This window comes from Coregonus clupeaformis, unplaced genomic scaffold (assembly GCF_020615455.1).
Source record: "Coregonus clupeaformis isolate EN_2021a unplaced genomic scaffold, ASM2061545v1 scaf0547, whole genome shotgun sequence".
Taxonomy (NCBI): domain Eukaryota; kingdom Metazoa; phylum Chordata; class Actinopteri; order Salmoniformes; family Salmonidae; genus Coregonus; species Coregonus clupeaformis.
The window spans coordinates 124,012-148,752 of NW_025534002.1; the positions used below are offsets into that span (position 1 = coordinate 124,012).

General features: G+C 44.1%; 1 protein-coding gene across 2 annotated transcripts in view; it reads right to left on the bottom strand.

The window, feature by feature from the left end:
- The window catches only part of pcsk6 (proprotein convertase subtilisin/kexin type 6), a 107,344-nt gene that overhangs the window by 52,567 nt on the left and 30,036 nt on the right, over positions 1 to 24,741 (bottom strand). For both annotated transcript variants that reach the window (XM_045215898.1, XM_045215899.1), the window contains exons 7-11: positions 24,343 to 24,515; positions 20,791 to 21,003; positions 16,625 to 16,725; positions 9,677 to 9,780; positions 8,891 to 9,008 (exon numbers count right to left, since the gene is read on the bottom strand). In XM_045215898.1, coding sequence (XP_045071833.1) covers positions 8,891 to 9,008; positions 9,677 to 9,780; positions 16,625 to 16,725; positions 20,791 to 21,003; positions 24,343 to 24,515 — 709 coding nt within the window. The remainder of the gene's footprint in view (positions 1 to 8,890; positions 9,009 to 9,676; positions 9,781 to 16,624; positions 16,726 to 20,790; positions 21,004 to 24,342; positions 24,516 to 24,741) is intronic.

Below are 24,741 nucleotides of genomic sequence, written 5' to 3' on the forward strand. Positions count from 1 at the left end.
AGCATTATAAAGCTGTAAATGCATGTTCAGGCTCTGGTTTCTCTTTTTCCCAACTGATCTTCACTCACAGCCTCTGGTGGGCACATATTCAAAGCCAGATCCTAGCAACAAACTGTGTTCACATTTGAATGTGGGTTTGGCTGCAACACAATGCCACAGGCTTATTCATCTGTTTTCATAGGCAACACGTAATAACAGTTATATTTCCACTGATCTATGAACACATTAATCAGTTTAAAGCCATTGAATCACAGTTGCTTTGTTTATGACCCACAGATGGCAAGTCAATGACTCTGATTTGGACAACACAGAACTACAGTGCTATGAAAAAGTATTTGCCCCCTTTCTAATTTTCTCTTCTTTTGCATATTTGTGATACTGAATGTTATCAGATCTTCAACCAAAACCTAATATTAGATAAAGGGAACATAAGTGAACAAATAACACAACATTATTTCATATATTTCATAAACCAAGTTATGCAACACCCAATTCCCCTGTGTGAAAAAGTAATTGCCCCCTTACACTCAATAACTGGTTGTGCCACCTTTAGCTGCAATGACTCCAACCAAATGCTTCCTGTAGTTGTTGATCAGTCTCTCACGTCGCTGTGGAGGAATTTTGGGCCACTCTTCCATGCAGAACTGCTTTAACTCAGTGACGTGTGGGTTTTCAAGCATGAACTGCTCGTTTCAAGTCCTGCCACAACATCTCAATTGGGATTAGGTCTGGGACTAGGCCATTCCAAAACTTCCAATTTGTTGTTTTTTTAGCAATTTTCATGTAGACTTGATTGTGTGTTTTGGATCATTGTCTTGCTGCATGACCCAGCTGCGCTTCAGCTTCAGCTCACAGACGGATGGTCTGACATTCTCCTGTAGAATTCTCTGATACAGAGCAGAATTCATGGTTCCTTCTACTAAGGCAAGTCGTCCAGGTCCTGAGGCAGTTAAGAATCCCCAAACCATCACACCACCACCACCATGCTTGACCTTTGGTATGATGTTCTTACTGTGGAATGCAGTGTTTGGTTATCGCCAGGCATAACGGGACACATCTCGTCCAAAATCCAACTGAAGACCAACAGTATGTGTGTTTGTGCATGCGTGTGTGTGGGTGAGTAAGTGAGAGAGAAAGAGTGTGTGTTTGTGTGTGTGTGTGTGTGTGTGTGTGTGAGAGAGCAAGAGCGAGAGAGAGAGAGAGCAAGAGAGAGAGAGAGAGAGAGAGAGAGAGAGAGAGAGGAGAAAGAGAGAGAAGGCGAGAGTGTGTGTTTGCATGTGTTTGCATGCATGTGTGTGTGTGACAGAGTGTGCCACGTCACACTGAAGGACACGTTGTCACCAATCAATAATCAAAGCAGAGTGTCACGTTGCAAACAACAGTCCTCAATGCCCTCCAGTGCTACTATACTTGACTGTGGTTGCATCCCAAAATGGCACCCTTTGGGCCCTGGTCAAAAGTAGTGCACTATATAGTGAATAGGCTGCCATTTGGGATGCACCCTGTGTTAAGAATCTGTGGCAGGAACACGGCCTTTGATGGACGTGCTACTGTACATAATCAAATCCTTATTCCTCATTAGACATTTGACTTCTATTATCAGGAGGCTCCAGCTCCTATCCAAGGGAGTCAAATGAGGTGATGACATTTGGATCGCTGAGTCGGGCAAAACCACTCACAGGCAGTCAGGGTAGTAGTACAGTAAATAATGGAAGATCTAAGTTGATTTTGGTTTAGCGGACTGACATGCACACGTGCACAGAATACCCAACTCATATTGAGTGAGATGTTTTTAGAGAGGGACATTTTCAGAAAGCTTTGTTAGGGTTGAGTTGAAGATATCTCGTTACAGTTATTGTGAAAACCTACAGGAGGGTAGCTCTCCAGGAACAGGGTTGGAGTTTAAACCTACAGGAGGGTAGCTCTACAGGAACAGGGTTGGAGTTAAAACCTACAGGAGGGTAGCTCTACAGGAACAGGGTTGGAGACCCCTGCACTAGGGTCTATAGGCACTTGTGTAGATCTGAAAGGAACTGATTGGTGTAAATAATTCATGTGGTCAGGAACAATTCCTGGCAATACGTATGACCAATATGGTAATAGCTCCACCTTACCCTAATATTTTCTCCATAGCGTCTTCGCCAATGTTTCTAGATCTACAAGTGCCTAGGGAGTAAAGGCGTCAGCATGCTTCGGTTCGGCTGGCGCCTAGCTAGGCCCAACCCGCTAGGCCCAACCCGCTAGGCCCAACCCGCTAGGCCAACCGAACGAGTGTGCTCCCATACTCCCATATAAGACCTTCACTTGAAAAACGAGTACTAGCAATAGCAAACATCTCAAGATGGACAAACTAATAGTCAAATAGTCTAATTAATCTAAGATAACTCAAGAAATCTGTCATTAATTTTGCAGAGGAGATCTTAGTCGCGCAATTTTACATCTAACTAAGATGTTTGCATGAAAACGATTTGTCTCTCGTTGAAGAATCCCTACGGTTGACCAAGCCGAAGACCTTGCCGAAGACCAAAACAAACAAAGACGTCACAAAATGTCGTCATAATATATGCACTAAGTGTTCCGAACTGTTTCGGGTGTAATGCATGCGGACGCCTTAAGAGAGTGGCTGACCTTTAACCTCTTAGAGCTAATTGAGGACTGTTTTTATTGGCTAAGAGCGACTGTATGAGAGAACAATCGTTTGGTTTTCTCATATTCTTTGCGAAAGACGCACAGTGCCAGAAAGAAAGAAGCATATTTCCCAGAAAGAGGTAGAAAATGTATTGCATTTCAATGCAAGAATAACTTTCTGTGAAAGCTTCTATAGAAATGTGAAGATAATACATTAAAGCCTTTCAAAAATGATTTTCTAAACAAGAAGAGTGCCTTGAGCATCCTGGAGAAAAAAAGTAAGCTCTGAACCTATTCAATGTTTTTCCATTGCAAAGTGGTGAATGTTTTTCTCAAATATGGTTTCCTCGAAGCAAAGTCAAACTCTTTCTCCTATGGGAACAGCCAAAGAACCATTTTGGAATCCCTGAGCAGTTTTTCTTCCTCTATGGCAGCTTGACCACTGCCTCTTAAGCCTAATGTATATCATACATCAGTGGAGGCTCCTCAGAGGAGGAAGGGGAGGACCATCCCCCTCAGTGAATTTCATAAAAATAAAATAGTGAAACATGAAATAAGTTATCCTTTTTAGATGAAACTATACTAAATATATTCACGTCATCAAATCATTGATTTAATCACACTGTTTTGCAATGAAGGTCTACAGTAAGCTCAACAGCACTCTGTAGGGTAGCACCATGGTGTAGCCGGAGGACAGCTAGCTTCTGTCCTGCTCTGGGTACATCGACTTCAATACAAAACCTAGGTGGCTCGTGGTTCTCACCCCCTTCCATAGACTTACACAGTAATTATGACAACTTCCGGAGGACACCCTCCAACTTATCAGAGCTCTTGCAGCATAAACTGACATGTTGTTCACCCAATCAAAGGATCAGAGAATGAATCTAGTATTGAAAGCATAAGCTACAGCTAGCTAGCACTGCAGTGCATAAAATGTGGTGAGTAGTTGACTCAAAGACAGAAAAAGACAATAGTTCACCAGTTTTGAACAAATTCATTTCTTCAAAAATGAAGGAGAAGCAAGAGAGAGAGAGAGCTATATTTCATTGTATTTTTTTCACTTTCACTTTTACTTACTTAGCTAGCGAATGCAGCTAGCTAGTTTAGTATACTCAAACACCCGGCTCAAACAGTGAGGGATGCTATGTTAGCTTGCTGGCTATGGCTTTCCAACATTGGAACTCTTCCAAGGTTTTATTAATTTATTGCCGCAAGGGCCCGCCGGTGTAAGTGCTAAACTGCTTGCTGCTGACTGTACACTGTACTGCATGATTGTAGCGGGTTTACTAACGTGTTAGTTTAAGTAGCTATGTTGACTATGACATTAATAGGGTGACAACGATGTAGGCTGTGTGTAGCGGTTAGCGTTTATGATATGAAGGTTTGGCTTGGAAAGGTTTCTTCGCCTGGTCACAGACAGCTGATGTATTGTGCACTGAAGTCCACAAATGAAGGGAAAAGGTGAGAGGAGGAGAGCACGTAGATGCCAGAAGGAATTATACAACAACCAAAGAGATCATGCTGTTTGTATGTGGCTGCTATGAAAGTGAACCGTGTTTGCGTGTGATCAGGGGTGTATTCATTCTGCCAATTCTGTTAAAAAACATTTCTTAAACGGAAGCAAACGGAACAAAACGGGGATAAACATACCTGAATTTTCCAATAGAAACTCTAATTTGCAACTGTTGGACTAATGATTACACCCTAGATCAGCTAGATGCAGGCAAGAGTGTGCAAGGCAGTATTGAATGTGTCAATGTCTGTCACCTTGATTACTAAAATGTCTCTCAACCTACCACCTACAGTGTAAACTTTCATTCATAGCCTAGGTTGTAGCAACCTCATGATGGTTATAGGGAAAATTTGAGTATCATGTAGTAGCCTAAACCTATCGATGTTACATTGAACTGGGTGAATAGAATATGAATGACATTCAATATGCTGTAATAGAAATTACGCAACTTAAAAAAATATCGTCTTTATCGGGAAGCGACCGACACACTTCTACTGAGTTGAAAGTACGCATATGTGTTTTTGGTGTGTTGCTCAAAATGTAAATCTTAAAGTGCATGTATTCTGGTGGGGTCCGACCCATATTTGGTGTATTTAAAATTGTGCGCACCAAAGAGGAAAAGTTGGAATGCAAATCAACCCTTCTCACTCTTCTCCGTCCACAAACAGGAGAGAGTGGTTTCATCACGGTAGCACATTCAGAGATAGATTTATAGCCATTAATCTAAAAAAAATCATAGATTTGAAACAAAAAACACTGCCTGTTTGTCATAGATGCACCAGATTAATATTATTAATAAGATGAATGAGATGAACGGAGAGTTCCTATCAAGTTCAGGAAGCTATGCTAGAGCTCTGTGAGATGTTCACAGCGATGGGGCAGACGTTTTGATCAAGAGAGACCTTTAGAAAATATGCACATTTTCTCTAACACTAAACATACAAATATGTATTTTACAGTTATAAGGAAGGTGAAATCTTATAGTTAGTTGTTTTATAATTTGATTATGCTATATTTAGAAAGCGTATAAATCATTTCAAGCCTTATTCAAACAGTGTTGTTGAATAGGAAATATATCATATAATATATTTCATATTTGTATTTTATTTGTACTGTGTACTTCAGCTTGTGTCCTCAAAAGTGACTACACCTCAGCAATTTATAAAAAATTTTTACCAGAAAGGTGAGATTCTAACCTTTGAGTATGCAACATTACTAGTTATTGTTTATGGCCCTCTCATGATAAATAATCACTTTTGGGGATTAAGTAGATTACATTTAGTTATATTTAACTGGTTAAAAACAGCCGAGGTTCACACGTCTGCGTATTTTTGCTATGCAACTACACAGGATCACCATTTTGCGTAGTTAATTGTAGTTCTTGCTTTACACATCCGCTGTTCTCACTCACATGCAACCAACCAGGGATCTGTATGGGTTTTGTGTGGCAGGAATTAGTTGAGAGGTTCTGGCCCATGCACAAACACACGCAGGCACTCACACACACACACACGCCCACACAAGCCATCCTCCTCTCTGATCCCTGTGTATCTCCGGCGCCACGTCTAAGAATGATGAGAAACTGTTCTCTGTTCAAATGGAACACTAGCACCACAGCTGCAGTACCAGAACATAGTGCCCTAGCAGCTCCCCTGTGCACCCATAAAATATGTCCCCCAGTTTGTGCCAGGCACAACAGCACCATGGTAATGATAGCTAACATGACTCAGCTCGGTCCATTGTCAACCTTGGCAGAGAAGGAGTCATTCCTATGATAAGGGAATGAAAAGAAACACAGCATTTGATATTTCCCCTATTTCTCAGTGTTTTTGGTAGCGTAAAAACCAGTGGTTTTTTAAATAAACCATTAAAGGGGCAATCAGCAGTAGAAACTAACAACATTTCTGGTAAAAAGCTGAGGGATGGGGCTGGAGAAATGTAATGAATTAAAATCATAAACAGAGCTATGGATGCAAGGACTGACCATGCATGATATGAAGATGATCGTTTTAACCATGTTTTGAGGCTATATAGTGTTTGTTTACATTTACTTTGCTGACAAACATTGGAGTAAAACAAATTTATATTTTGGGTTCTGATGACAGTTGAACTAAGCTCATGAGGCATTTATACGTTATATTCTTCAAGAATCAATGGGTAGATATCAGTCCAAACATGGATGTAGCAACTGCTGATTGCCCCCTTTAAATGCAAAGTAGCTCCCTATGTGTCTATGACTAACGTCTGAGTGGGTTTTTGGCCGGACGGTGTGCCAGTTTTCACTTCTCATTCTCTGGCTGGTTTGGAATGGAATGACATCTTCACATCGTTACATAAACAAACAACCCGCCATTTTGTTTCTCTCAAGTCAAGTGGATGGCGGCCAGGCAGTCACTGACCCTAGATGGATCCAGTTTTATGTCCTATAGGGAATAGGGCTCAAACGTAATGCACTATATAGGGAATATGGCTGAAACGTAATGCACTATATAGGGAATATGGATGAAACGTAATGCACTATATGGGGAATAGGGATGAAACGTAATGCACTATATAGGGAATAGGGATGAAACGTAATGCACTTTATAGGGAATATGGCTGAAACGTAATGCACTATATAGGGAATAGGGATGAAACGTAATGCACTATATAGGGAATATGGATGAAACGTAATGCACTATATAGGGAATATGGATGAAACGTAATGCACTATATAGGGAATATGGATGAAACGTAATGCACTATATAGGGAATATGGATGAAACGTAATGCACTTTATAGGGAATAGGGATGAAACGTAATGCACTATATAGGGAATATGGATGAAACGTAATGCACTTTATAGGGAATAGGGATGAAACGTAATGCACTATATAGGGAATAGGGATGAAACGTAATGCACTATATAGGGAATATGGATGAAACGTAATGCACTATATGGGGAATAGGGATGAAACGTAATGCACTATATAGGGAATAGGGATGAAACGTAATGCACTATATAGGGAATATGGATGAAACGTAATGCACTATATAGGGAATAGGGATGAAACGTAATGCACTATATAGGGAATATGGATGAAACGTAATGCACTATATAGGGAATATGGATGAAACGTAATGCACTTTATAGGGAATAGGGATGAAACATAATGCACTATATAGGGAATATGGATGAAACGTAATGCACTATATAGGGAATATGGATGAAACGTAATGCACTATATAGGGAATATGGATGAAACGTAATGCACTATATAGGGAATATGGATGAAACGTAATGCACTATATAGGGAATAGGGATGAAACGTAATGCACTATATAGGGAATATGGATGAAACGTAATGCACTATATAGGGAATATGGATGAAACGTAATGCACTATATAGGGAATATGGCTGAAACGTAATGCACTATATAGGGAATATGGCTGAAACGTAATGCACTATATAGGGAATATGGATGAAACGTAATGCACTTTATAGGGAATAGGGATGAAACATAATGCACTATATAGGGAATAGGGATGAAACGTAATGCACTATATAGGGAATATGGATGAAACGTAATGCACTATATAGGGAATATGGATGAAACGTAATGCACTCACACACACACATACATAAACACACACACACACACCTCACAATCCCCTAAATCCACTCTGATGATTTCCACCCCAAAGAAAATATAAAGAGTGTTTTGCGTCTAACTGAAGGTGTTACAGGAGGGGGTCGCAGTTCCGGAGCGACCCACTAGGTGTCATCCTCCGACAATCTTATGCACTTCCTTACTTACAGTCTGGACTAATCATCATCCTATTGGTGTCACCTGTGTCGACCTGTTCACCTGTGTATTTATGCCCTCACTTCCCTGTGTTCCCTTGCTCAGTTTTCTCTGCCAGTTTCTCTATGCTCAGCAGTACTAATCAGTGTCTGATCGGAGAAGTATGTACAGGTACTCAAGAAGTGTTCTCCCTGTTTCTTTATTATTTCAGTCATCGTTACTATTTCGTATTTTGGCTGTCAGCCTGTTTTTGGAGACTTATTTGCTCCACCTTTTTTTTATCGTGTTAAGTCCGTTGTTTTGTATCCTGGCTTCGGGACCACCAGTAAAGATCCTTGTTTCACCATCTCTGCCTACTGCCTACTGTCTATCCTGCATCACACCTGGGTCACACCTCACACCAACCCTTACATGAAGGTTAGGGTGTAACCAAGTTCATCCGGCATTAAACGACTCTGTTTTTATTATCTTAATAATAATAATAATACTCAGTACCTCCATGTGCTTCATAAACACCCAGACGCTACGCTGCTTCAACCTTTTTGAAGGCGAGACGGCCTGCTATGAGCTCATCATGCGTAGCCATGCTCCAATTACTGACAATATCCTCCTGATGAAAATAAATGCTTTTAATTGCAAAGTATTGTCATCATCAGATCCCTGTTTTCAGATATTCTAGTTTATTACAGCTAGAGTATAACACTAGTGGTTATGGGAGGGAGGAGGACGGGTGTGTGTGTGTTCATGTGTGAGTTTGTCTGTCCAGTAGAACAAGGAATTGTGTGAGCTATACTCGTTACAATTCTATCTGCAACAGTCTGAATGTTTCACCAAATATGCCACAGCCCTCCTGAATGAGTATTTGAACGTTTTTTTAAAACGTTTTTTGAATGTTTTCCAAACGTTACATGTTGGCTTGGCACAAAGTGAACCACATATCCGGTAGGGCGTTACTCTCCTCACCTGGTACGTCGTTCAGACATCCTAGTACAGGTGTGCTGGGTAGGAACACTCCTCCACTTCTTAGCCTCCACCACCATACCCTCCGCATCCACCAGCCCAAAGCCATATAGGTGACTCACTGAGAGAGAGAGAGAGAGAGAGAGAGAGAGACAGAGACAGAGACAGAGACAGAGACAGAGACAGAGACAGAGACAGAGAGAAGGAGGGGTAGAGAGAGAGAGAGAGAGAGAGAGAGAGGAGGAGTTGGACCTGTGTCTAAATGGATGAGTGAAGCTTCTAAAGAGAAAGCTCACCTAAATTATTATATTCTATGTTTCTTGAACTGGTGTAACTACTACTTAGCTGATGGTGGATTTATGAGAAACAGTTAAAATGTTACACCTTCCTCTCCAGGTGAAGCGATAAGAGAGGGACCAGCCCTAATCAAGCACACACATGCATGCACGCATGTACACACACACACACTCAAACACACACCCCCCACACACACACACACACACACACACCCACTCAGCCCTACAGTGTGCCTTGTGAGTCGAAAGGCAAGCAATTAATTGGAAATCATAAACCAACACAAGTGCTGGAACAGAACAAATATGTGCAATGGCTGGGGGATATCTGAAGGCTGGGGGATATCTGAAGGCTGGGGGGATCTCTGAATGCTGGGGGATCTCTGAATGCTGGGGGATCTCTGAATGCTGGGGGATCTCTGAATGCTGGGGGATCTCTGAATGCTGGGGGATCTCTGAATGCTGGTACAGGAGGAGTTCAATGTACAGTAGCTACCTCTGTGTCCGGCTGCGTTGGTCTTCCAGTCGTTGGCCTTCAGGTGGACAGGCCTGGACGTCTTGACCAGCAGGTGCTGGACATCTCTCCAGCTGACCAATGGGCTGGAACAACAGAAATAAATGATGGTTGTGTTCATTAGGCACCAAACGGGGGGGAAATAGACTGAAACAGGCAGGGGCTACCTGGACATTCGTTTTCCATTGCAAAGTGTATTTTTGTTGTTGCGTGCCCTAATGAACAAGACCCAGACACATGTGTCAAATTCCATGAAATACTAAAGTTTTGATTTAGCACGGGGTTTGTGCCCAGGTCTTAAGGAAATGGCAAAGAAGGCAGTCGGAAATTACAGCTTTTTCCCCATTTTTACAGCTTTTTCCCCATTTTTCTCTTTATACAGTATGGCCAAAAGAAGTAAACTATAGAAAACAGTCAAACGTATTTGCACGAGTCACGTCCCTCACAATTCACTTACAAATAGCCTGACGTTTTACTTCATTTAAATCATTTTGAAGATCAATTTGCTCACTAAAATCTGATGTAGAGTGATCAAATTCAATGTACCCCATTCTACAGTCGTTTCATTGTGTATCATTGTCTAGTCGTGTATTAAGCACGTACTTAGAGCAGTAAAAATAAGTGTTTTGGCATACCCGTGGTATACGATATACCACGGTTGTCAGCCAATCAGCATTCAGGGCTCGAACCACCCAGTTTATAATTGTGTATTAAGCACATAGTGTTAGGCTATGGTTCAACCCAGCACTCAGAGAAACAACACGACAAAGGGAGTGGAAGAAACAAAAATATTTAATCAAAGTTAAAATTGTCTTAGTCCAAAAACAACTGAAGTAAAGGAACAGAGTGGGCTGAGTCGGCTCCGGAGGAAGGAGAGGCTGAGGCAGGCAGGCAGGCAGGCAGGCAGGCAGGCAGGCAGGCAGACCGACAGGCAGGAAGGCAGGCAGGTTGGGAGATATGTCCGAAACGCTCTGGTAAGAACAACGATCTGGCGCCGGTGGAGAGCCATGCCCAGGAATAAGTAGTGCAGGTTGATGAGAGAATAGGATGCAGCTGCGTAGGCAGGAATCACTGGAAACAACCCGCAGCTGCACAGGAGAGGCAGATCCTGAGCACGCCCCCTGATCCACTCCAGACACACCCACATAAAGGGGACAAACACACATACAGATACAACAGAAAAAGAGGGGACAAAACAAGGAGGAAGGGAAACAGAAAAGGGAGAGACAAGCTGCCCACATAACAGTACCCCCTCAATGGTCGCCACCTGGCGACCCACCAGGCCTGTCAGGGTTGTCGTGATGGAAGTCCGTGATCAGCTGAGGATCCAACACAAAACGCTTAGGGACCCAAGACCTCTCCTCTGGTCCATAACCTTCCCAATCGACTAGGTATTGGAGACCCCCTACCCCGCCTCCGAGAGTCCAGGAGCCTACTGACGGTGTAGGCCGGATGGTCGTCAATGAGGCGAACAGGTGGAGGTGGATCAGCCGGGCGGACACAAAAGGCTGGAGGACACAGGTTTCAGTTGGGAGACGTGGAAAGTAGGGTGTATCTTCATGGCTGAAGGCAACTTCAAACGAACCGCAGCGGGGTTAATGATGGACTCCACCACAAACGGACCCAGGTACCGAGGAGACAGCTTGCGTGATTTGGCACGAAGAGGTACGTTCTTAGATGACAGCCAAACCTCTTGACCAGGATGAAACACAGGTGCGGGAGTCCTGCTCCTATCCGCTGTTGTCTTGTTCCTGTCGGTGGTCCGAAGCAATGCTTCCCGAGCGTCGCTCCACACTCTCTGGCAGCGGCGGAGGTTCTCCTGAACCGAAGGAACAGCCAATTCCTTCTCCTGAGCAGGAAACAGAGGGGGTTGATAACCCATGGTAACCTCGAAGGGTGAAAGACCGGTGGCAGAGGCGGTGAGGGAGTTGTGGGCGTACTCTATCCAGGGCAGATGTTTGGCCCAGGATGATGGATGTTGAGCAGCCACACAACGAAGGGTTGCTTCGAGGTTTTGATTGGCTCTTTCTGTTTGACCGTTGGTCTGGGGATGAAACCCTGAGGACAGACTAACGGAAGCACCCAAAGCAGAACAGAAAACCTTCCAAACACGGGAAGTAAACTGTGGGCCTCTATCAGATACGATGTCCACAGGTATTCCATGGGGACGGAATACATGTTGGACTAGGAGGTCCGCTGTCTCACTGGCAGACGGTAATTTTGGTAATGCTATATAGTGGACAGATTTAGAGAATCTGTCCACAATGGTAAGTATAGTATCATTACCTTCAGACTTGGGTAGGCCGGTGACAAAATCCATGGCAATGTGGGACCAGGGACGGCTGGGAACTGGGAGGGGTAGCAGCAGCCCCCGAAGGGGACTGATGGGAGGCTTTGCCCCGAGCACAGGTTGAACAGGCTGCCACAAAAGCCCGAACGTCAGTTTCCATTGAAGGCCACCAAAAATGTCTCCTAAGCAGCGTCAACGTCGTCTCATCCCAGGGTGACCAGCAAAACGGGAGGTGTGAATCCACTGCAACACCTGAGACCGGACCGTCTCGGGAACAAAGAGTAGGTTGGGAGGTCCATCACCCGGTCCCGGGTCCGTGGCAAGTGCAGTCTTCACAAGAGACTCGATCTCCCACTGAACAGCCGCCACGACGCATGAGGAAGGCAGGACTGCCTCAGGCTCGCTGGTCTCCGAAGGGTCAGCAAACTGGCGGGACAAAGCATCTGGTTTAACATTTCTTGACCCCGGTCTGTATGTAAGAATAAAGTTAAACCTACTAAAAAACAGGGCCCATCTGGCTTGGCGTGAGTTGAGTCTCTTAGTGGCTTGGATGTAAGCCAAGTTTTTGTGGTCAGTCCAGACCACAAACGGCAGTTCAGCTCCATCCAGCCAGTGCCGCCATTCTTCCAGTGCAAGCTTGACCGCCAGCAGTTCCCGGTTTCCAACGTCAGAATTCCGTTCTGTGGGTGACAATTTCTTGGAGAAAAAAGCACAGGGGTGAAGCTTTTGGTCAGTGGGGGGAGCGCTGGGAGAGGACTGCTCCCACACCTGAGTCCGACGCGTCCACCTCCACAACAAACTGCAGAGAGGTATTGGGGTGTATCAACACGGGGAGGTGGAAAACAGTTCCTTCAAAACCCCTACCGCCTGCTCCGCCTCAGGGGACCACCGAAAAGGGACTTTAGGAGATGTGAGTCTTGTAAGGGGTGCCACCACTCTACTAAAACCCTTAATGAATCTACGGTAGAAGTTAGCAAAGCCCAAAAATCGTTGAAGTTGCTTACGGGTGGTGAGTGTGGGCCATTCCGTCACTGCCCGGATCTTCTCGGGGTCCGCCTTCACCTGCCCGCTCTCAATTATGAATCCAAGGAACGATGTAGACTGTTTGTGGAACTCACACTTCTCTGCTTTGACGTACAGCTTGTTCTCCAAGAGCCGTTGAAGGACTTGACGGACGTGTGACTCATGCTCCTCGGGTGACTTGGAAAAAACAAGAATATCATCCAGGTATACAAAGACAAAACGGTTCAAAAAATCCCTAAGAACATCGTTCACCATGGCTTGAAAACCGCAGGGGCATTTGAAAGCCCAAAGGGCATGACCAAATACTCAAAATGTCCCAGTGGAGTGTTGAAAGCGGTTTTCCACTCATCTCCCTTTCGGATTCGGACAAGGTGATAAGCATTCCTGAGGTCGAGCTTGGAAAACACTGTGGCGCCATGCAGAGGTTCAAAAGCTGAGTTGATGAGTGGAAGGGGATACTTGTTTTTAACAGTTATGTTGTTTAAACCCCTGAAATCGATACAGGGGCGTAACGACTTGTCCTTCTTTTCCACGAAAAAGAAACCTGCACCCAAAGGAGACGACGAGGGACGGATTATGCCCGAGACCAGAGAATCACCAATGTACTGCTCCATTGCCTCTCTTTCCGGTCGGGACAGATTGTATAACCGACTAGAGGGCAAGGGAGCACCAGGAAGCAGTTCAATAGGGCAATCATAAGGCCTATGTGGTGGTAGAGACAGAGCCTTGTCCTTACTGAAAACCTCCGCTAAGTCATGGTATTCTTTGGGGACAAATGACAGATCAAGAGGAGCTGAGGGAGGAGTTGGGTTACACTTAGTGGGGGGAACCGCTGACCTCAGGCACTCGGAATGGCAGTTAGTGCTCCAACTGAGAATGGTGTGACGTGTCCAATCAATTTGTGGGTTGTGAAGAGCCAACCAGGGGAAGCCAAGGATTAGGGAGGTAGCTGAGCCAGACATAACTCTTAGCTGAATGCTTTCACAATGATTGCCAGAAATCACTAGGGAAACGGGGGTGGTTTGATGAGTTATCTCCATGAGGAGGCGCCCATCAAGGGCTGTGACCCGAATGGGGTAGGTAGTGGCTCCATGGGGATACGAGCTTGTGTAACGAACTGGTGGCTAATAAAGTTATCTTCTGCACCTGAGTCTATGAGAGCTGAGAGTGGCAGGGAATGACTCTGGAAACGTAAGGTTACAGGTACTTGTAATCGGGGAATGATGGGTTCAGGATCTAACTCTGGGCTCGCAAGTAGACCCACCGTTACGAGCGAGCCTTGTCTTTTGGCCGCTTAGGGCATGTAGCCAGAATGTGTGTGGCGTCTCCACAGTACAGGCACTCACCCGCCTGGAGGCGCCGTTGCCGCTCTGCTGGAGGTAGTCGAGCTCGACCCACTTGCATAGGTTCCTCCTCTGTGCTCGGGATGGAATCAGGAACAAGAAGCTGCCGACTCCGGAGAGGCGAGACTCGAGTGGTTGAAGGCTGGGGAACTCGTCCTCCTAGATGTGGCCGATCGCCTCTCTCCCGACGCCTCCCGCAACCGATTGTCTAGCTTGATGGACAGGGAAACGAGAGAATGTAAATCATGTGGCTCATCACGAGCAGCCAGTTCATCCTTAATGGCTTCATTCAAACCGTTTAGAAATGCTCCTTGAAGTGCCACATTGTTCCACTTGGAGTCCGCTGCCAACGTCCAGAACTCAATAGAGTACTCTGCCACACTGTTAGAACCCTGCCTCAAATTAAAAAGTATCTTGGAGGAATTACCCACATGGTCAGGATGGTCAAAAACAGTCTTCAATTTAGCAGAGAAATCAGCAAAAGTCAATCCAGTCAAAGTTTGATCTGAGCACACAGCCTCAGCCCAAACCAGAGCTTTCCCTCTTAACAGCCCCAGAACATAATGTACCTTAGATGAATCAGTAGAAAACGACAGTGGTCTCTGCCGAAAAATCAAGTCACACTGAAGCAAAAATCCCCGGCACTTGTCCAATTCTCCATTGAACGGTTCAGGCGACGTGACAGGGGGTTCCCGACGGAACGAAGCCTGCCTAGTGTCCGAGGAAACAACTTGGGGGTGCATCAAACTGGGGGTCAGAGAGAGATGGAGAACTGATAACAGACAATTTAGAGACGTGTGTAGTTAACTGAGTCACCTGGTTCAGCAGTTGATGATTATCTTCCACAAGAGTCCGAATCAACTGGTCATGCTGTCCTAGCAACGTTCCTTGAGCCTGGATAGCTTGTTGGAAGCTGTCTTTGTTTGCCCCGTGCTGTTTCTCTGTTGGGTCCATGGCCAGATCGTTCTGTTAGGCTATGGTTCAACCCAGCACTCAGAGAAACAACACGACAAAGGGAGTGGAAGAAACAAAAATATTTAATCAAAGTTAAAATTGTCTTAGTCCAAAAACAACTGAAGTAAAGGAACAGAGTGGGCTAGTCGGCTCCGGAGGAAGGAGAGGCTGAGGCAGGCAGGCAGGCAGGCAGGCAGGCAGGCAGGCAGGCAGACCGACAGGCAGGAAGGCAGGCAGGTTGGGAGATATGTCCGAAACGCTCTGGTAAGAACAACGATCTGGCGCCGGTGGAGAGCCATGCCCAGGAATAAGTAGTGCAGGTTGATGAGAGAATAGGATGCAGCTGCGTAGGCAGGAATCACTGGAAACAACCCGCAGCTGCACAGGAGAGGCAGATCCTGAGCACGCCCCCTGATCCACTCCAGACACACCCACATAAAGGGGACAAACACACATACAGATACAACAGAAAAAGAGGGGACAAAACAAGGAGGAAGGGAAACAGAAAAGGGAGAGACAAGCTGCCCACATAACACATAGTCTATATATCCATGGCTACTCCCGCTCTCTAGGGGACAACTATGAGCTTCATGACCCAGTAATAGCAGTAACAAGATAAGATAGAACGTCATTAACACATCTTGTTAGTATTCTATCTATTCTTATCTTAAATTATTCTCTGTTATCTACAGATGTAGGAATAGTCTAATAGTCCCTGATCTACAGGTGCAGAGCTGCTGAAGGTCTGAACACAAATCACCCCTGCTACTACCTGTTTTCCTCAGTTCAAATGTGTGTGCGTGATGCGTGCGCTTTGGCGTGCGTGCCAAAACATCCCATGAACCATTCTCCTAAAAGAATGTGCCCCCTAAAAAGGAATGTCCTTCCACAGTAATGAACCTGTTATGGGGAAAAAGCCACTATGTTGAGACTCCAGAGTCTGTGCAACGTCAAGATAGGACCTACTTGACAGGACAGCCAGTGGACAGATGTCAGTGAATGGTCTAATCAGACCGACGGACAGACAGATAGACAGACAATGAGCAAGGAGAGTGGGAGAGAGGGTTAGACTAAAAAGAGAGAAAGAGGGGGATACAGTAAAGAGAAAGAGATAGAGAGAGAAATGAAAGATAGAGAACAAGATCCAAACGGATGGACAGAAGACAGAAGGAGCAAGGAGAGAGAGAGGAAGAGGGATGAAGAAAAAGGGAGTGGGAAAAATAAATAAATAAAAACAGATGGACAAAAGACAGAAGCAAGAAAAGAGGGATGAGGGGGAGAGGGAGAGGAGGGGGGAGAGAGAGAGAGAGGGGTACTGACTTGGCCTCCAGAGCGAGAGCGATGACCCCGGCCACCATGGGAGCCGACACAGAGGTGCCAGTGTGGCCGTCAGTACAGCGCTGCCGCAGGTCTGTGGTCACCTGAGAGAAGAGACAACGACAGACGTTACATCTTATTCATTCATCATCTTTCTTTAGATTCATTTCTTCTGCCGCAAAGAATGGCTGCCGCAAAGACTGACACTCAGAAATGTGTTTCCTAAGCCACACAATGCGCTGTACAACCAGTTACCTTTCGAGACACACAGGACTATAGTAATACTTCATACATTCTATTTACAGTAATATCTACAGTTATTTACAGTAGTGATAACATAATAATGACTAAATACAGCAATCTTGGGCTGTGTCCTAATACTCTTAAGCGGCTTCCTTTTCTTGTTCCCTTTGCCACTACACTCTCACTCACATATGACATTCTCACAAATCAATAGTCATGATGGCAAGGAGACAGCAGTGATTGGAGGCTATTTCGGACTTCTGGCGAGGACAGACCAATTGACTGTTAACTGGATGCCGGAGCAGGGAGCACAGTCAAGGCTTGTTAAAGTACATGACAGATAGGTGAAGGGAGGAGGGCAGAGAGCAGGTCTGCTTGTGGTAACCCCACCACCACCAGGAAGAGTAGCTGCTGCGTTTGCAGCGGCTAATGGGGATCCTAATAAATACCAAATACCACCACTGCCCAACCATGTGCACTGGGCTGAGGCCACAGGTTCAGCTTCTGCTAAACTCAGTAAATATTATTCTGAGCCCAGGAGGCCAGAGCCCCACCCCGAGTTATCACACTAGGGGCTTAAAGGGATAGTTCACCCAAATTACAAAATTGCATATTACATTTTGTTTCCTTACCTTGGAAGCAGTCAATGAAAAACTGCAAGACACCGTTAGTTTTGTTTACCTATGCCCATGCTACCAACCTCTAAAATTTGCATTTTGAGATGATTTGGACCTGAAATTTAAAGCTGGAATATTATTTTTTAATCACGTTGTGCGGCACTCTTTAAAGGATACTTCTACTTTGGGATACATTGACTGTCATAGGTTTGTTAGAAAATGCTTATGTTAGCAGTTAGTGGTAATGGCTATGTACAGTGCATTCGGAAAGTATTCAGACCCCTTCACTTTTTCCACATTTTGTTATGTTACAGCCTTATTCTAAAATTGATGAAATAAAATAAAATCGTCATCAATCTACACAAATTACCCCATAATGACAAAGCGAATTTTTTTTAAATACAAAAAACTGAAATATCACATTTACGTAAGTATTCAGACCCTTTACTCAGTACTTTGTTGAAGCACCTTTGGCAGCGATTATAGCCTCAAGCCTTCTTGGGTATGACGCTACAAGCTAGACACGCCTGTATTTCGGGAGTTTCTCCCATTCTTCTCTGCAGATCCTCTCAAGCTCTGTAAGGTTGGACGGGGAGCGTCGCTGCACAGTTATTTTCAGGTCTTTCCAGAGATGTTCGATCGGATTCAAGTCTGGGCTCTGGCTGGGCCACTCAAGGACATTAGGAGCCTTCGCCCCAGTCTGAGGTCCTGAACGCTTTGGAGCAGGTGTTCAACAAGGATCTCTCTGTACTTTGCTCCGTTCATCTCTCCCTTGATCCTGACTAGTCTCCCAGTTCCTGCCACTGAAAGACATCCCCACAGCATGATGCTGCCACCAGCATGCTTCACCGTAGGGATGGTGCCAGGTTTCCTTCAGACATGACGCTTGGCATTCAGGCAAAGAGTTCAATCTTGGTTTCATCAGACCAGAGAATCTTGTTTCTCATGGTCTGAGAGTCCATTAGGTGCCTTTTTGCAAACTCCCAGCGGGCTGTCATGTGACTTTTACTAAGGAGTGACTTCCATCTGGCCACTCTACCATAAAAGCCTAATTGGTGGAGTGCTACAGAGATGGTTGTCCTTCTGGAAGGTTCTCCAATCTCCACAGAAGAACTCTGGAGTTCTGTCGGGTTCTTGGTAACCTCCCTGACCAAGGCCCTTCTCCCCCAATTGCTCAGTTTGGCCTGGCAGCCAGCTCTAGGAAGAGACTTGGTGGTTCCAGATTTCTTCCATTTAAGAATGATGGAGGCCACTGTGTTCTTGGGGACCTTCAATGCTGCAGACATTTTTTGGTACCCTTCTCCAAATCTGTGCTTTGATATAATCCTGTCTCTGAGCTCTATGGACAATTCCTTCGACGTCAGGCTTGGTTTTTGCTCTAGATTTTCAAACCGATTTAAGTCAAAACTGTAACTAGGCCACTCAGGAACATTCAATGTCATCTTGGTAAGCAACTCCAGTGTATATTTGTCCTTGTGTTTTAGGTTATTGTCCTGCTAAAAGTTGAGTTTGTCTCCAAGTGTCTGTTGGAAAGCAGACTGAACAAGGTTTTCCTCTACGATTTTGCCTGTGCTTAGCTCTATTCCGTTTATTTTTATCCTATAAAACTCCCTAGTCCTTGAGGATGACAAGCATACCCATAACATGATGCAGCCACCACCATGCTTGAAAATATGAAGAGTTGTACTCAGTGATGTGTGTTGGATTTGCCCCAAACATAACGATTTGTATTCAGGTCCTAAATTTAATTTCTTTGCCAATTTGTTGGCAGTTTTACTTAAGTGCCTTATTGCAAACAGGATGCATGTTTTGGAATATTTTTATTCTGTACAGGCTTCCTTCTTTTCACTCTGTCATTTAGGTTAGTATTGTGGAGTAACTACAATGTTGTTGATCCATCCTCAGTTTTCTCCTATCCCAGCCATTAAACTCTGTAACCGTTTTAAAGTCACCATTAGCCTCATGGTGAAATCCCTGAGCAGTTTCCTTCCTCTCTGGCAACTGAAGGATGCCTGTATCTTTGTAGTGACTGGGTGTATTGATGCACCATCCAACGTGTAATTAATAACTTCAGCATGCTCAAAGAGCTATTCAATGTCTGCTTTTTTTTACTCATCTACCAATAAGTACCCTTCTTTGCGAGGCATTGAAAAACCTCCCAGGTCTTTCTGGTTGAATCTGTGTTTGAAATTCACTGCTTGACTGAGGGACCTTACAGATAATTGTATGTGTGTGATACTGAGATGTGGTAGTCATTCAAAATCATGTTAAACACTATTATTGCACACAGAGTTAGTCCATGCAACTTATTATGTGACTTGTTAAGCACATTTTTACTCCTAAATTTATTTAGGCTTGCATAACAAATGGTTTGAATACTTATTGACTCAAGACATTTCAGCTTTTCATTTTTAATACATTTGTAAAAAATTCTAAAAAATGTAATTTCACTTTGACATTATCAGGTATTGTGTGTAGGCCAGTGACACAAACTATCAATGTAATCCATTTTAAATTCAGGCTGTAACACAACAAAATGTGGAAAAAGTCAAGGGGTGTGAATACGTTCTTATCACAAATGCCTCTCCTCTCACAAGCACAAACCTGGCTAAATATTAGCATTGTTCAGTAGCAACCTTTCCTCATTAAAATGGATGGTGGATATTTGTTAAAAAGAGCAACACAAACAGCACATTTGAGCTGTGTCCAAGTTGTTGATGCTGTCATAATTCCAGTAAGGGGAGGCCATCTCTGTGTTGTTGGGGGAAAAACAGTGTGTAGTTGATGGATGTGGCATGTCTGTGCTTTGGCAACGCTACACCATTCCCTTATCCCAGAGGACATCAAAAACATTATATGGGGGATGGTGGTGTGTGTGTGTGTTTATGAATGCCAGAATGAATGATAGCATGTTTCTGAAAGAGAGTGAGAGTGTGTGTGCATGTGTTTGAGTCAGGCCACAGAACTGTATTAAAAGCATTACGAATGTTAATCTGCTTAGATGTAAATGTCAATTTGACAGAATGAAGAATGACATAATAAAGTGTACTAGCGTTCCTTGGCTTTTATGGTTTGTAACCCTGCAACTAAACAGCTTTCCTTCCATGGGAAAGCAGGCAAAGGCACACTTGATTTAAACATCAACACTCAAAACTCAACTATTTTCCTGTTGTAATACTTGCCACTTGCCATGAAGAGCAGACCTCCAAGTACTAGCGCTTGCGTGCAGTCAATCATATACACACACACACACACACACACACACACACACAATCCCTCCCCCCCACACACATGCACGCACACACTTACTATCTTCCTGTCATAGAACTCCCCGCTGCTGTAGGTGGTGGCCAGTGTAGAGGAGCAGACCTCCAGGTACCAGGGCTTGTTGCCGTTCTCTGTGGTGCTGGAGATGGAGATGGTGTAGATGCTGTTGGTGTAGCCGTCACACGAACAGTGGTCACCCTGGCGACCTCCGTTCCCCGACGCCCAAACAAAGATGGATCCCAGACCCTTCCGGCCCTGTTTGAGTGGGAGAGAGAGACAGATGTGAACAAAGATGGATCCCAGACCCTGACGGCCCTGTTTGAGTGGGAGAGAGGGACAGATGTGAACAAAGATTGAGCCCAGACCCTTCCGGCACTGTTTGAGTGGGAGAGAGGACAGATGTGAACAACTGAGCCGAACCGAGAAGAGCCAAATCAAGCTGGGTTATGCATCCACCATAGTTGTTGAAAAAGACAACTTGAAAATAAAATATCTGAGCCAGCACAGTTTGGTTCAGGTCGGCACGATAGTGTGAAAAGGATATCAGTAGACAATGAAAGTTGATTTGAAAAATATGTATTTCTCGTTAAAACTTACTCCTTCATTATAGATGGGCTTCGTATATCTCAAAAAAACACTTTTTGTAATGTAATGTGCTCTGAGTGCTCCACTGAATCAATACAAATGCAATCCATTATGCAACAGAGTTGAGGCCCAGTTCAATACCACACAGCAATAAGGACCACTTCACTTGGTACTTCTGGGGGCGCTAAACAATAAGTGAAATTGCATTTCCTTATTCGTTTCATTTGAGTGACTCGGTTAAGTAGATTGATTTGCTCCAAAAGACCTTTTGAAATCAAGTGCCTCATATTGAGATCCTGTTACTGTCTAATCTAATATGAGTGATGCAGTTACAGTGGGGGAAAAAAGTATTTAGTCAGCCACCAATTGTGCAAGTTCTCCCACTTAAAAAGATGAGAGAGGCCTGTAATTTTCATCATAGGTACACGTCAACTATGACAGACAAATTGAGAGAAAAAAAATCCAGAAAATCACATTGTAGGATTTTTAATGAATTTATTTGCAAATTATGGTGGAAAATAAGTATTTGGTCACCTACAAACAAGCAAGATTTCTGGCTCTCACAGACCTGTAACTTCTTCTTCAAGAGGCTCCTCTGTCCTCCACTCGTTACCTGTATTAATGGCACCTGTTTGAACTTGTTATCAGTATAAAAGACACCTGTCCACAACCTCAAACAGTCACACTCCAAACTCCACTATGGCCAAGACCAAAGAGCTGTCAAAGGACACCAGAAACAAAATTGTAGACCTGCACCAGGCTGGGAAGACTGAATCTGCAATAGGTAAGCAGCTTGGTTTGAAGAAATCAACTGTGGGAGCAATTATTAGGAAATGGAAGACATACAAGACCACTGATAATCTCCCTCGATCTGGGGCTCCACGCAAGATCTCACCCTGTGGGGTCAAAATGATCACAAGAACGGTGAGCAAAAATCCCAGAACCACACAGGGGGACCTAGTGAATAACCTGCAGAGAGCTGGGACCAAAGTAACAAAGCCTACCATCAGCAACACACTACGCCGCCAGGGACTCAAATCCTGCAGTGCCAGACGTGTCCCCCTGCTTAAGCCAGTACATGTCCAGGCCCGTCTGAAGTTTGCTAGAGTGCATTTGGATGATCCAGAAGAGGATTGGGAGAATGTCATATGGTCATATGAAACCAAAATAGAACTTTTTGGTAAAAACTCAACTCGTCGTGTTTGGAGGACAAAGAATGCTGAGTTGCATCCAAAGAACACCATACCTACTGTGAAGCATGGGGGTGGAAACATCATGCTTTGGGGCTGTTTTTCTGCAAAGGGACCAGGACGACTGATCCGTGTAAAGGAAAGAATGAATGGCGCCATGTATCGTGAGATTTTGAGTGAAAACCTCCTTCCATCAGCAAGGGCATTGAAGATGAAACGTGGCTGGGTCTTTCAGCATGACAATGATCCCAAACACACCGCCCGGGCAATGAAGGAGTGGCTTCGTAAGAAGCATTTCAAGGTCCTGGAGTGGCCTAGCCAGTCTCCAGATCTCAACCCCATAGAAAATCTTTGGAGGGAGTTGAAAGTCCGTGTTGCCCAGCGACAGCCCCAAAACATCACTGCTCTAGAGGAGATCTGCATGGAGGAATGGGCCAAAATACCAGCAACAGTGTGTGAAAACCTTGTGAAGACTTACAGAAAACGTTTGACCTGTGTCATTGCCAACAAAGGGTATATAACAAAGTATTGAGAAACTTTTGTTATTGACCAAATACTTATTTTCCACCATAATTTGCAAATACATTCATTAAAGATCCTACAATGTGATTTTCTGGATTTTTTTTCTCATTTTGTCTGTCATAGTTGACGTGTACCTATGATGAAAATTACAGGCCTCTCTCATATTTTTAAGTGGGAGAACTTGCACAATTGGTGGCTGACTAAATACTTTTTTCCCCCACTGTATGTAGACTGATTTCAAAAGTTATTTTGGGCAAATCAAGTAACTCAAAGGCTGATATTCGTTACGTTTTCTGGTCAAAAGTTCCTCTGGTCAGGAGTAGTGCACTACATGGGAATGGAGCGTGTCATTGAAACACTCCTGTAAGAAAGTAGTGCACTACAATTGGGTTTCATTTGATCGAACGCTTGGTCAAAAGTAGTGCACTATATGGGTCAAAGGGGGTCAACAGTAGTGCACTATATGGGCCAGGGAACGGGGTGTCATCGAAGTAGTGCACTACATTGGGCAATAAACAGGGTGCCATTAGCTAGGTCCACATAAAGAAAATATGCGCATTTTCCCACCAGTGGCGTGTTTCCACAAAAAATCGGTGCGTGATAAGGTAGTGCGCGCAACATTTACTTTTATCTTATGTTTTCAGGTACCCGATAAAAATCGAAAGTTCAATGTGTTTCCATTGCATTTTCAACTCTACGGATAGTTTTGCAAATGTGCCTACTTTCGTTTTGGCACGTGCGCTCTAGCCAACAGCTCCCAGATACAGTGCGGGTAGGCTAGTCTACATGATAAGATTATGGATAAGAGCGAGAATATTTTAATTTGTCAAACGGCAGTCAAGCATCGATCATCATGTCACCAGAATAAGACCCTCGATATTTATTGGAAAGAAGCATCAAGCTCATCACCACCCTGTGAAGTTAATCATAACTTATTTCATCTGTAGCCTAATAAACTACATGGTTTCCCGAGTCGTAGTGGGAGGACCACACACCATATCATCGCGTGACTCCCAAGTTTACTTCGATATGATGGTTATTATAGTATATCAATATTTGCGCATTAAAGCGTTTCCACCACCATTTCTCGCAAAATGAATTTTACCTGCACAAAAAGATCCCACCATGTCGAACGAACAAATTATCTGTCGGCATTTATAAAATTGTACAGAAACTTCCAGTTTCCATCACAGCTGTCGTAAAACCATTTTTTTTTTATATGATATGACTTTACTCGCATCAAAACTGTGTATGGAAACGTGGTTATCAGACCATCATTATCATGACCATCATTTACCTTTTTAATGCCCATCTCGAAGGCTTGTTTGGCCAGAGGCCCTGGTCCGTCAACAGTCTTTCCATCGTCGTCAGGTCCCCAGCTGGCGCTGTAGATGTCTATGTAGTCCGGTCTGATCCCAAGGGACTTAGCCTCTACTACATCTGTCACATCACCATCCAGCATACGGATACCTGCTCACAGATACACAACCAATATCAATAAATCAATCAACCAATCAATCAATCACTAAATCAATCGACCAATTAATCAATCAATCAACCAATCAAATGCATTTATAAGGCACCTTTAAAAAAAATTGTCACAAAGTGTTTTACAATAACAAATAGATCGTCATTTAGCAGATGTTTGCGTTCAAAGGTGACTTGCCTGTTAAAAGATATAGTCTGAATATTTGTT